We start from the raw sequence: 14442 nt of genomic DNA, 5'->3' as shown, positions 1-14442 counted from the left end.
CATAGAGGGGGAGGATCACCTCCCTGGCTCTACTTGAGATGCACCTGTGGATGCACGACAAGGTCCAGTTAGCCCTGCCAACCGTGACCTCGCATTGTAAGCCCATGTTCATCTTGGAGTCAGTAATGACTCCAAGATCCCTTTCTGCCTCCGTGCTCTCTAGAAGGGAGTTTCCCATTCTATAAGTGAGCTGCTGGTTTCTACTACCTAAGTGCAGCACCCTGCACTTGTCAGTATTCAAACGCATCCTGTTTATGTTAGCCCACTCCTGTAACCTATCCAGATCTTGCTGCAATCTTTCCCTCCCTACTAGCGTGCTCACCTCCCCCCAAATTTTGGTATCATCAGCAAATTTAAACAGGTTGCATTTCACCCAGTCATCCAAATCACTAATGAAGAAGTAGGGTTGGAAAGGACCTTGTAGATCTTCAAGTTCGACCCCCCGCCTGGGTGGGAGAAAAAACTGGACTCAAATGAGTCCAGCCACTTAATACACTGGGTAGTATGGTTATAATGGTGTATAGTCTAGGATAGACTACCATAAAATCATTGTTTTATTTTTGTTCTTGTTGTTTTTTGGGATTTTTTACTTCATGGTAAGGGCAATTCAATTATATTTTACAAGCTTTCTGCCATTTCAAGACAGACATATATTCTGATATCCTTACTCATATTGGAACATTGTCTGTTACTCCATGAGTAATACAGTGGAGACTTGGCCAAGATAAGGCCTCCTAGGCATAGTGTAATAAAAATAATAAATGGTAACAATAGTAATCATGCTTATGGAATAACATTGCTTCTGGGAGTGACTAAATATATCAGACTCTGGCTTTTAATTCTCAGGTATAAAAATTGTATTACCATTGGTAATTTTAATCTGAAAATGTTTTATTACTTTGATCAATCTTTGGAAAATATAATCCTTGTAAAACTCATGAAAAACAGAAGGCAGCAGTGACATTGTGGCAGAATTTTCTAAATTCTGTCACTTCTAAGCAGCAAAAGGTGTATCTATAGCTAGTAATAAAATTACTACATCAATGATAAAGTGATTATTTTGCATAGGTTTTATAGACAAATTTGTTTTCGACTGTCCTGGGGTTTGTTGGGTTTTTTTTAAGGTTCTATGCACAGTCTGTTTAGCATTTCTAGTATTTGTTTCTTACAACCTGTGAAACATGAAATAACTAGGCTACCTAAATAGATGGTTTCTTCTGACCACCTGTCAAAATATTTTCCAGGAAATTTAGGATGAATATTACCTTTACTATGAATACCTCCAAAAGAGAGAATCCTAGAACTGATTGCAGATTCCTTCCATCCATCTCTTCATCCCAACTGTAAATCTAGAATCATTGATAAAAGTTTATACTGCCATCAAGAATCCATTTAAGAAGATACTTATATTTTAATCACTTATTGAAAGATTAATTTTCACTTTGGACTCGTATCATTGTGAACAAATAATTTAAAGAATAGAAAAGGACGGTAGCATTTTAAGACAAGCATCCACAGATACATTACAAGCAGGTCCAGGGAGGTGATCCTTCCCCTCTGTGCAACATTGGTGAGGCCGTAGTTGGAGTACTGCATCCAGTTCTGGGCACCACACTTCAAGAGGAATGTGGCTAGCATTGAGAGGGTCCAGAGGAGGGCCACTCGCATGGTCAAGGGACAGTAGGGCAGGCCCTATGAAGAAAGGCTAAATGGCCTGAACCTATTCAGCCTTCACAAGAGAAGGCTAAGAGGGGATCTGTTGGCCATTTACAAACTCACCGGGGGGACCAATGGGAATTGGGGGAGGCTCTGTTCCTCTGGGCACTAGCCGGGTGTACTAGGAATAATGGCCAGAAATTGTTAGAGAGATTCAGCCTGGACATCAGGAGACATTACTTTACAGTTAGGGCTGCCAGGCTCTGGAATGGACTCCCAAGTGAGGTGGTACACTCTCTACCTTGGGGGTCTTCAAGAGGAGGCTGGACAGATATTTAGCTGGGGCGATATGACCCCAGCACCTGTTCCTGCCCAGGGCAGGGGATCGAACCTGATGATCTGTTTAGGTCCCTTCTGACCCTAAGCATTATGATAGAATGATACAATCATGTATCATTTTCAGAAGTGCCCAAATAACTTATGAGCCTTGTATTGAAAAAGGAAATAAACATTTAGACCCCCAAGAAATGTACATACTTGGGAATGTACAAATGTACATGCTCTTGGGAACAGTTTCATTGCAAAGAGCATGATGAGCCTCCTGTAAAACCATTGTAATCAATATCTCACTGGACTTCCAGATAAGACACCTTTTTTAAACTATTAATTGGGAATGTGTTTACAAACTATTCATCATCAATTGCAACACCTAGCTTTCTCATGATTTGACCTTTCCCAAGGATTTTGGATCAAGCTGGCTAGGAATTTTCTGAATCAAAAGGTCTTTTTCAGAAAATGCCAGTTCATTAAAATCAAAACTTTCAGATGGAACTTACCAGTTTCAGTGACATTTTAGTTGAGAGTTTTTCTCAGTTCCATCTTGGGATTTCTCATCAAAACCAGAACCAGAGTAGTCAGGATTCCAGTGGTGTTAAGGCTGTCACCAAAGATTTGGGCAGTTCTGCAATTCCTCCATCTTGGGTAGAGTGTCCTAACCACTAGGCCATGTCATTTTGGCCCATTTTTTTTAATACAAGATGAAAGAGATCCAACAGGAGAGACTACAAGTAACCAATAGCTTACTGGTTAAAACACTTAAGAGGCTAGTGCCCAGGCCCTCATGTGAATCAGGGTATGGGCTATTTTGATTTCTCTCTCTGTTATTTATGACAAATTTTTAAAAGGTTCAGTTTCTTCCCGCATTTCAAGGAACAGAAAAAATGTTTCCTACCCACTTCTACGTACTTACTTTTTTTTAACCTTTCTGGGTATCTCAAAGAGAAGTTCAGAAACTTTCATGGATTTAACACCAGTGTTTATCTGGAGCTCCATAGAGGTGATTCTTGGATGAGTCAGCAAAATAGCTAAGTGTCTCTGCACAGAGGTAACAGGCTGATAGTCTCCCCTGGGGTTAGTCCTGCAAGTCTCGCTCGCACGAAACAACCACTGAAGTTAATGGGAACTGAATGCACCTAGGGCTAAGAAAAAAGCTATCTCTGATTTTGTTCCTCTGCATGATATTTAGCCTTTACTCCTTTGGAGTCTTCCACACTATGTGCTACTTTGGCCAGTATGAGTCTGAGACTTGGGCCAGAATGATATGTACTTTCGATGTAAGCTTACTGCCTCATGTTGGTGTATCAATGCATATGTTTTTTCAAGGCACAGAATACAGTCTCTTTATTAACACAACCCGTATTACGAACAGCTGATAGAAGAAAATTCTCTGGTGTTTTTCTAATTAGAATCGAGCCTGCTCCACATTCTAATTGAAATGCTCCAGCATCACCTCACCATCACATGTATTAAGCCCCCCCCCCCACCAGAGCCCACATTTTAAAATGGCTATGGGGGGCACTTTAACTAAAGCTCATTGAATGAGCAGTGGTGCTTTAGTTAAAGCACCACTGCAGCCATTTTAAAGTGCAGGGGGTTAAATACACATGATGTTGAGCTGTTTTAATTAGAGCGGCTGTTGGGGAAACACTCTAATTAAAACAGCTCCTCCCCACCCTCAAGCATGTGTATATGAACTGTGCTGCTGCGTGCCTGCATTACTCTTGTATTATATGTATCTGTAGCATAACATTTTCAAAGAAAAATACTACTATTTTAAACAGAGAACAGTCACTTCTGCATAACCACTTAGTGAAAATGTGCTCTCACACAATAGCCTTTATAACAGGACTTGCATCAGGTGCAACACTGTTTTCATGGGCAAGTCTAATAATCTTCAGTTCTTATTATTTCACCTGTCTATCAAATCTGCTTTTTTTGGAGTAAGGGCCAACAAGATACTCATTGGGTGCTTAACAGAATTTTAGTTAGCAATGTAACTCTTCATAAACAGCTTGTCAGAATGGAAATTTAAGTGATGTGGCAATTGCTATTTTCACTCTGTTGTTCAGCTGCAACCTTTCCTCAGTTTGGCAAAGCAAAATCTTTACTACATATATAGTGGTGGGGGAAGAATATCTGAGCAAGTATTGAGCACCTCATGTGAGGGACTTAGTGTTTAAAGGCCAGAATTACAGTGAGTTCAAACACGGGAATAGGGGCATTTCTGAGATTTACAGGATCATGTAACGAAGTTAGACATTGAAGAGGTCTCTTCTTCATCTTCAGTGATCTAATATATTGCCACCATCCCCATTATTTCTATGGTTATTGTATTATTTATTTCCAGTTAGCTTGTTAATATCTTTATATTTCCACATGTACCAAGCCATTGTATTAACTCTATAAAGAAAATATCCAATCCAGATAGGATAAAATAAATTGAATTTATTAGGCCTTCCATTATGTTTAGAAAAGGAAACAGAAAAGAAGCAAATACAGCAAAAGATGCTGTAATTTACAGCATAAGGATCTTGGTCCACTACACAATGAAACACATTAGGCAACTCTGACAGATGTCCCCTAACTGGCCCCTTCCCTGGAGAATTTTAGGCATGTTGCATAATTCCTATGTCTCAGATTCCTTTTCTGGCTAATTTAAGTGCAACACTAGCCAACCCTCATAATGGGCAGTGTAAATTTTCCAGTCATTAAATGCCAGGTTACCACCCACAGCAACTTTTAAACAAATGTATACATTTTTACATTTTATCTATCTTTTTCTAGTTTTTCAGGGACAGTAAAGGCAACAAGCAGCCCTGATTAACCAAAAGAAAAAAGCAAACAAAAGAAGGATAGGTGCCTTTTCATGTTTCATTCATGTCCCATTTTTTATGCCTGCACACATTCAAAACACAACACAAAATCCAGAAGAGGCAGGGAATAAAAGAAGGAAAACCCCTCCAAAAATCATAATTCCAAAGCAGTCTCTTAGACAGAAGGCCCTGTTTGAATGTTCTGCAAACATAAAGGAACACATTGTCTCAATGTGTGGAAGGGGCTTTAGTGTATTCTAGATGGTGGATAGGTATGGATAAGGTTTCTGAAAAAGGGCAGCCTTATTTTGGAAGAACAATGACATCATATACTATCTTCCTGTCCTAATGTTGCTTTTGACTTTGTCTTTTGAGGACCTGCATGGGTAAAGGTCAATGTAGTGCCTGACCAACCTGATTTCTTCTATGACAAGGTAACAGCCTCTGTAGATGTGGGGAGAGCAGTGCATGTGGTATACCTTGACTTTTGAAACTGCATGTCATGATATTCTCATTAAGAAGCTAAGGAAATACAGGTTAAAGTAAAATACTGTAAAGTATATACAATACTTGGATCATCATGCTTAACAAGTGGTTATCAGTAACTCAAAGTCTAGTAGGAAGGAGGAATCAAGTGGGGTTCCCCAGGGATCTGTCCTGGGTCTGGTATTGTATAATATCTTTATTAATCATTTGGGTGATGGGACTGTGTTCGCATTTAGTAAATTTGTGGATGACACTAAGTTGGGTGGAGTTTCAGGTACTCCAGAGAGTAGGACTAGGATCCAGTATGACCAGGATAGCTTCTAGAAATGGACTGCAATCAATCAGCTGAGATTCAACAAGGACACATGCACTTCGGATGGAATAATTGCAAGCACAAATACAGACCAAGGAATGACTGGCTAAGTGGCAGTACTACAGAGAAGGACCTGGGGTTTGCAGTAGATAAGTGGTGCCAAATTCATCTAGCCACATGGGTTGTTGTGGTCTGGATTCTGGGTCCTGGACTGATCCCCTCTGTAGCACCCATGCTGCCAGGTCCAGCCCACATGCTGCACACAGCATGCACCAGCCCCACGGCTTGCTGTACATATGGCAGGTGGGGTAGGATGGTGCATGAACTGCCCACGGTACCCTATTGGCATGTGCAGTATGCATCCAGTGTTAGCATCATGTGCCATGTGCACAGTGAGCCCAGAGGCCAGTGTGTGCTGCACTGGCTGTGCATGATGCATGTAACACAGGGGTCTGGCACAGGACACATGCTGCAACAGTTTGTTCTTGTTAAAAAAAAGCCAATAGCATTCCAGGTTGTATTAGCAAAAGTGGCACTTGCATATCCAGACAAGTTATTCTGCTGTGTTCAGTACTGGTTATGTTTCACCTGAAGTACTATGTCTAGTTTTGGGTCCAACACTTCAGGAAGGATGTGTACAGACTGGAAAGACTCCACCAGAGAGCAACAAAAATTATTAGACTCCTGAGAAACAAGATTTATAAGCAAAGACTTGGAAGAACTAGGGTTATTTAGTAGGGAGAGGAGAAGATTGAGGGGGGATTAATACCTGAAGGATTATTGCAGAGAGGATGGGATTAGCTTTTTCTGTGGCTGTAGGCTGGCATGGATCCAGAGTAGGTACCAGTAGCATAAACACTCCCTTTCTCCCACACTTTCAGTCAGTGCCATGTGAGCAATGGCCTCAAGCTGCAGCAGAGGAAATTTAGTTTAGAGATTAGGAGGATCTTTCTGATTATGAGGATGACCAGGGATTGGAATAGGCTACCTGGAGAAATTATGGAATCTACATCCTTGGAAGTTCGCAAGAGCAAGTCAGACAGACACTTGGCAACAATAGTTTTTCTGACAGGGGCAATCCTGACTTGAGTAATGGGATAAACTGGATGAGCTTATGAGGTCCCTTCCAGCCCTATTTTCCTATGATCCTATGATCACTTCCCTATGTGAATTAAAATGCTACATTAGGTGCTGTGAATCTTCCAGCTAAACCAGTGGCTGTCTTTTTTGACATGAGGCATGTCTTTATAACTTCCGTGAGTTGAGCAGTATCCCATTTCAAAACTGATTTATTTATTATAGACCTTATCTGCTTCAAGAGGGCTGCAAAGGAAGAAGAGGAGCCAACATGGAAGAGCCTGCACTGCACTGAGGGTGGGGAGGAGGAACAGCTGAAAAAAGGAGAGCCTGCCATAGCACCCTGGCTGAGAATCACAGAAACAGAAGAACATAATAACGCCCCCTCCCCCCAAAAATAAACAAACCTGTATATAATATATATAGCCTTCAGTTTTAAAATATTGTAGGGACAAATGTAGCAGCTGATATCAGAATATGATTTTACATGAAAAATATTTATTAATTGAATGTTACTTATTGTGTTACAGGTGCAAGAATGGCTCTGCCTAAACTGCCAGACACAAAGAGCAATATCAGGACAACTTGGTGACATGGGCAAAATGTTGCCTCGTATGCCAGTCCCTTCACAGTCAGTATCCAAACCATTTGTTCCCCAGAGCCAGCCTATGCCTACTGAGCCACATCACCCTCAGAAGACTTCAACACTGCCTGTCCAAACCATGGAAAAATCAAAAGAAGAACCAGCAGTTCCAAAGGATATTCCAAAGGTTCGGCAGCCAAAACTTACCAAGACACCCTCAGTTGAGAAAACTCAGGGGATTCAAAAGGAAGATCCAAAACTTCAGCAGAGGAGACTGTCAAAAACATCCTCAATCGATAAAACTCAGGGGATTCAAAAGGAAGACCCAAAGCTTCAACAGGTGAAATTGGCAAAGGCACTTTCAGCTGATAAAATTCAACCTGGAATCCGGAAAGAAGATCCAAAACTTCAGGGAAAACTGACAAAGACCATTTCAGCTGATAAAATCCAACAAGGAATTTGGAAGGAAGATACAAAACTCCAGCAGGAGAAACTGGTCAAGATACCACCAGCTGATAAAATCCAACCAGGAATTTTGAAGAAAGATCCAAAGCTTGAGCAGGAGAAACTGGTCAAGGCATCATCAGCTGATAAAATCCAACTGGGAACTGAGAAGGAAGATCCAAAACCGCAAAAAGGAAAACTGGCAAAGACATCTTCAGTGGATAAAATTCATCCAAAGATAAGTTCAGATCAAAAGCAACCCCTCAGCAAATTGATAGATGATAAGAAATCTGTATTACCAGAAAAGAAAGCATCTCTTCCAGAGGACAGGAAAGAGCAGTTCCTAGTTGAAACTAAAGAAAAAATTATTGAAGAGAAATTAGAAATCAAAGGCCCTCCTAAAGAATTTCATGCTCAAAAACAGGAAGAAGTTAAGAAAGAGGATTTGATACCTGGGCTTCCACAAATAGTCTCCAAACTGGACAAAAATAAGGAAGAAGACACTTCAGCTCAAGTTGCACCTGTGCCAAGACTGAACCTTGCAGAAACAGTGAAAGAAAAAACAGTAAGCATTGCATTAATTTTCTTTTGTTAAAAGTGGTCAATGTAGAGTTTGATCCCATATATTCTTACTTATGAATGCTTCTATTTTTTTTTTTTTTATGAGGTGATTCTTACTGGTGAGATCAAGGCCTCCTGTGAGTAAGGATTTATCAAGCGGGGCCTATATATTTTGAAGGGTAATATTTCAGCTGGGTTTGTAAAGTTTTAAGCCCCCATCAGTCAGAACTTGAGATTTTTTTGTCGGATTCAAATATTTCTTATTTATCTGATAGATGTTGGAGAGCCTCAAGACTTTTAAAAAAATAGTATTTTTATTTTTCTAATTGTGGGGGCTGAGACATTTTTCTTAGCTCTCAGTCGCCAAATCCCATTCACTCTGCTAATCAACTATTTCCCTTTGTTGCCTTGTTTATTTGTTCATTTATTTATTTTTATTGCTGCAAAAATTTTGATTTGGAGTAAGCAAGCAGTACAAATAATGAAATACATTTTTGGTGGGTAACTTTATTGGCCACCATGGTCATTGGACCACATGAGTTCAGATTTTCATACCTATGCTGTGTTACATCAACATCCTGATGACAATAGGATGCTATATGATTGCCATATCAAATTGTAGCATAGGAGCATGAGCCTATATTAAAATACATTCACATGTATCATACATCAATGTACATAATTTATTTCTCTCATGTAGAGAAGTGCTTATTTTCATGTAGAGCTTTATTAATAGACAATCCAATCAAATGAATGAATGAATAACATCTTGTTGTCCTGGATCTGCAGTACTTAAGACATTTATGACCCAAAGGTGGATAAAGAAATTACTTGTGCATGTTTTCTGGGGGAGAAGAATACATCTACACTCTTTTTTTTAACCTTGAAATAGGTGTTGATTATTCATTTCATAAGTATAGCACTGGAAAGTACATTTTTTCATTTCTACACCTATGAGAGATATTTTTCAAAGAGAAAATGGCTTATTTATCATAGGAATTTTGACTTATAACTAAATATAAGTCAACTATTACAGTGAAAAACAAGTAGCTGGATTCAGGAATTCTTCTGTTGTGTCCCTTAACATGATTCATGCTAATATTATCTATAAGCCAGCTTCCTAGGCTGGACTGTGCTCTCCATGACAGGTCATGGTCTCCCTAGTGCCAAGATAGTTTTGTCCTGGGAGTCACTGTCCATGATACACTGTGAAAGATGAAGCCTGGCTGGGGAACTCAGTCTATGGAGGAGAAAGGACATATAAAGAAACCAGAGTAGAACACATTCTGGACAATAGAAGAATATTTAAAAAAAAGAATATATTTCTGTTTTCAACATTGATATTTAAGTTTTTGGAGTATTTGGATTTTGAGCAAAAACAACAAATAAATAAAAAAGTAACATTCCCTGGTGAAATCAGACAAAGATTTTGTCGAAGAGGTGGATTTTTTGGACCTAAATCCAATTTTCTCTCCAAAAAAAATCTATAATTGAAAAAATCCCATCAGGCTTACAATGTCATTCTTACAGCTCTTTGAGAAAAGAGAACATTGCCAGGCGGTTAGGGCACAGATCTGAAATTCAGGTATTCTATTTTAGCTCTGACAGCAACTCACTCTCTAATCATTCATCTGTCACACTATTTCTGTATGCAATATGTGATCATTTTCTGAATATGTCCGGTGTCTACTTATTTAAATTAGTGGAGCTACTCAAGAGAATATTGCAGTCTTTACTGTTTCATGTTACCGGTCTATAAAATTAACATAATAATAAATAACTATTCGTTATTGCCAGAGTGCAGCTTTGAAGTTCCAGTAATGAAAGTTTGTAAAGCACTTGGTGTTTCACACATGAAAGGACCTATGTATAATTATTATTAAAACTAGGAAATAGAACACTCTGACATGCAACATGAATTTTGAAAAGGATCTATATTTATAGGAAGGGCACAGAGATTATTTTCATTTGTTTTCCTCTTTTGGTGTGAATACTAGAAATATTCTTCTCAGTTGTGATCAAATGTCAAAACAATTTGCTGCGAAGTAAAGGTAAACTAGATTACTGAGCTAGTTGGTTCCTTTAAAACAAACATGATAATTATTGTTACTTATCGAGTGATAATTAAAGTTTTCTGTGATATACAGCAACCAGTGAAAAATATGATACAACCCGTTGTAGCATATAATAGAAATAAAACAGAAGATTACAATTTGGGTTACATGGCATCTTTTGAGGACCTGCCTGGGTAAAGGTCAATGTCCAGGTAACACAGAATATTTTTCAAATATACGTTAAAGAGAGATTGTTTAAAAAGATTTGTGCAAGGTCTATATTTAAAAAGGTTGTGAATTAATCTCAACACATTTCATTTGTAAAATACTACATACTTCTCCTGCTGTCTTCAAACCTCTATGCAAATATTAACTAACTAAATCCCTCCTTATTGCTGTAAGTATGTATTATGAGCTTCATTTTGCACAGAAAATAGCTGGAAAGATTGTGGTTCTGGTCCAAAACTCAGTCAAATCATTAGAAAGGCTTCAGTAGACAGATAATCCTCAAAGGTATTTAGATTCTATCACTACCATTGAAATCAATGATAATTAGTAGGGTTGTGCAAAATGGCACCGTTCCATTTTGACCAGCGTTTTGACTTTTTGACGGAACAGCGTGCCATTTCAAATTTTGTTTTGATTCACAACTGGTGTCCCATTTCGTTTCATCGAAACAGTGTTGCTATTTCAACGTTTCACCCATAGGCTATAATGGGAAACCTTGAAACAGCCTATAACTTTGTCATTTCTGGCCTGATTTTGGTGAAACTTGCCGGATATGGTAGCCCCTTCTGAGGGCATGAAGCCTGCGAAGTTTCAAGGAGGTAGGTGCAGGGGTTTCAGGGAAACTGCACCTCAAATCTTGAAAGCAAAAAATTCATGTCACCTGTATGTGTTAAGCCACAGCAGGGTCCAAACTGCAGGCTTGCTAGCCCCTGGTGAGGCCAAAAAGCTTTCCAAGTTTCAAGGAGATAGGTGTAGGGGTTTTGGAGAAACTACCTCAAGCTGCTGACAAGCAAAACTCGTGACATGGGTGACACTGTGTGTGTTAAGGCACAGCAGGGTGAAAGCTGCAGGCCTGCTAGCTCCTGCTGAAGCCACGAAGCCTGCCAGCTGTCAAGGAGATAGGTACAGGGGGAGTCTGGGTTCTGGGGCCCTGCACCTCTAGCTGCTGATGGGCAAAACTCATGACATGGGTGATACTGTGTGTGCGTTAAGGTGCGCCCTCACTCAACTGACACCAAGGCAGAAAGCAGGGCAGTTCAAACAATGCTGCCTTTTATGCAGTTTTTCCGTCCCTCCACCAGAGCACTGGGATTGGAAGGGACCTCAGGAAAGGATCACAGTCACTGGCCAGCTACACAGTCAATAACAAGAGCAGTCTTTCCCCCTGCTTCCCCCCTCTTCCCCATCCCTCTCCTTACTTTAGTTTCTCTTTCCCTGCAGGCAAGCCCAGCCTGAGCTTCAAAACTCAAAACATTTTGAAAATTTCAAAACATTTTGACTCAACTCGTTTTGTTTTGAGGCTGTTTCAAAGCTCCCTGTTTTATTTCGATTTTGCTGTTTCGAGCTCGAAATGAGTCGAACCAGCTTTGAAAGGAAACTGCCGGCAAAATTTCACGCAGCCCTAATAATTAGCTTCTAAAATGGCTTTGAGGATTTGTGCCTGACTCAGAACTGACAGTTTCTGACTCTTATCTAGGTTTGCACCTTATAGACTAACTAAATTAGATATGTATAGCATGGGCTCACTTCTAGTCCCTTCTAGTCCTCTCTGTTTTAAAACAGTGGGTGATATATTATCCACTCATTATCGAAGAATAGTGATGAATTAAATTTGTTTTCTCAATATATTCACTAATACTACCCTGCAAAAGATGGAAAAAGCGGGATTCCCCTGAACTTCTGGCCATGTTCTTTCTGTAGAATAGGTTACAGTTTTTAAAAATACTGCTGATTTTTACTTGCAATCATTTCTTATAACATTTTGAAAACAATCAGTGGAATTATACCACAACATATTTAACTTGCAGTAGTAGAAGGCGTAGCATAAATACAGAAGGGCAAATATAAACTTCTTTTTTCTCCAGTATCACGTGATAAATGACAGCACAGATTGCTGTGATAGAATCATTTAGTTTTTTATGACATTAGCTTACATGTAACAAATATACATTTACCAATTTTTTTATAATCTTCCTGTAGCTCCAAAACTTAAATGAGTGCCCAGTTGGTAAATATGTTCTTATTTAGAGACAGTCAGAAAATCTTCTACAGAACCATTTTCCATTAGAAAAGGGAGTGTCATTATCAAACTGGAATCCTAGATGAAATTATGATGATTTCACCAACGTTTTCATTTTGGGGGGAAAAAATAATACACCAATATTGAATATATTCAGCATATTCCATTTTTGCTTTTTTCATAGTTAAACTTTTACATTTTTTGCTTGTGTAACAAGTTTTCTTTTAAGTTTTTTAAAAAACTTTTTGGTTATTACACATTATGCTATAACATACATTAAAAATCTAAACAAAAGTCAACCCCCAAAAAATTAGCTGGCCTTTTTTTCCCTGTGTTTTCCTGAAAGAAATAGTTTCCTGGTTAGATTGGAAACATTTTTTGAAAACTTGAATTTTTCTGTGAATTTCCATTAACTGACGTACTCTATTTAAATACTCTGATCTTTCTAAGAATAAATCAGCTTTAGAAAAACTAAATAGCAAGCATTTTATATTTTCATTGTTTTTTTAACAAAATTCTAATTCAGTTGATAAACAATATAGTAATGTAGACAACAAATACTTAAATATTGCCCTTGCTTGTTAGTATCAATGCTAAAATGCCAATGAGTAATGTAAATACAGAATTTTAAAAAAATTCTCAGATTTTGAGAAGTAACTAAAAATGCAAGAATAAGGGATACATTGAAAACGAAAAATTCTAGCATGAAATAGTTAACTGATGTACAGCTGTAAGTACAAGATTTCTTTTCTGCACTATAAAAACTTTGTATAGTATATCTTTTAAGTACTTCTAATTTTCATAGAAAAGACACTAAAGACCTCCAAAACTGGCATCTTCCAGCTTTAGTATCAGTATCCACCCTTCACATCTTTCATTCTGTGCAAAAAGAATTTCACCCTATACCAGTCAAAACACTCCTTGAATTTGCTGTGAGTTGCTGCAGGACTAAACTTGACCAGTACCAAAAGCTCACAGACAACACATTTCTAAAAAGAAGACCTTAACTTCTTCCAGAAGACCTACTAAGTTGTTGGTATGAAGCAGAACGGCACCTAGTTTTGATAATGAAATCGTGTTTTTGCCATTAACTTTAAAGGACGTTTTTTTTCAAGCACCTAATATATTTCTCCGAGATTGCAAACCGTCTCACATATATAACCCTCAGTTACAGGGTTTTACCCTTCAAATATGTTCATCTAAAAAAGTTTTTGTACTGTTGTAATTACTTGGATTGTAAAAAGTGATATAGACATGTATCACAGGAAAATTAAATATATATATGGCTTCCAAACTATGCTGTGCATTATTATTTTTGCATGATGTATATCACAGCACAGACAACTATGCATAGACAAATATATAATGTAAAATATGTTTTTGTAAAATACACTCGTACTGTAGTGGATTTTTATAAAATGCACACTGTGCTTATTCCTGTAGGTAATAGAAGTCCCTTGCAGGTAGAACTTAGGCTGCTCCTCTGCTCTAAAAATGTTGAACCCTTTCCCAAAGTGCAGCTCCATATTGCTGATTATACAAAGGCTGTGTACAGACATTCAGGGAGGCTAAATCAGGTTCAAAATGGCTGTCCAATTTAAACTTAGTTTGTCTCAGTCGTGACCTTACATTTACAATAAACCTGTACACTAAACATTTATCTGGACAGAAGTTTCATGCACACAAACCAGTCTAAAAAGTATGAAACCCAGTTTAAGATAAACCTGGATTGATGTAGTATCAAACTTACTTGGTTTAGCTCAAACTGATGGAACTTGTGTACACTTTAACAAGGAACTTCTGTACGCTTTCCCTGCACAGCCTCAGGACTGGGAAAGCCCAGCCACCAGTCTCAGCCCAGGGGCTTT

At 38.5% G+C, this 14442-nt stretch overlaps 1 protein-coding gene across 1 annotated transcript in view; it reads left to right on the top strand.

Moving 5' to 3' along the window:
• Positions 1–14442, top strand: part of PCLO (piccolo presynaptic cytomatrix protein) — a 767182-nt gene that overhangs the window by 334901 nt on the left and 417839 nt on the right. The window contains exon 4 of the mRNA XM_019509333.1: positions 7215–8276. Within this exon, the coding sequence (XP_019364878.1) occupies positions 7215–8276 (1062 nt within the window). The remainder of the gene's footprint in view (positions 1–7214; positions 8277–14442) is intronic.

This window comes from Gavialis gangeticus, unplaced genomic scaffold (assembly GCF_001723915.1).
Source record: "Gavialis gangeticus isolate Ggan-Ray unplaced genomic scaffold, GavGan_comp1, whole genome shotgun sequence".
NCBI lineage: Eukaryota > Metazoa > Chordata > Crocodylia > Gavialidae > Gavialis > Gavialis gangeticus.
The sequence above is the reverse complement of the archived record's forward strand: the minus strand, read 5'-3'. Positions and strand labels throughout refer to the sequence as shown.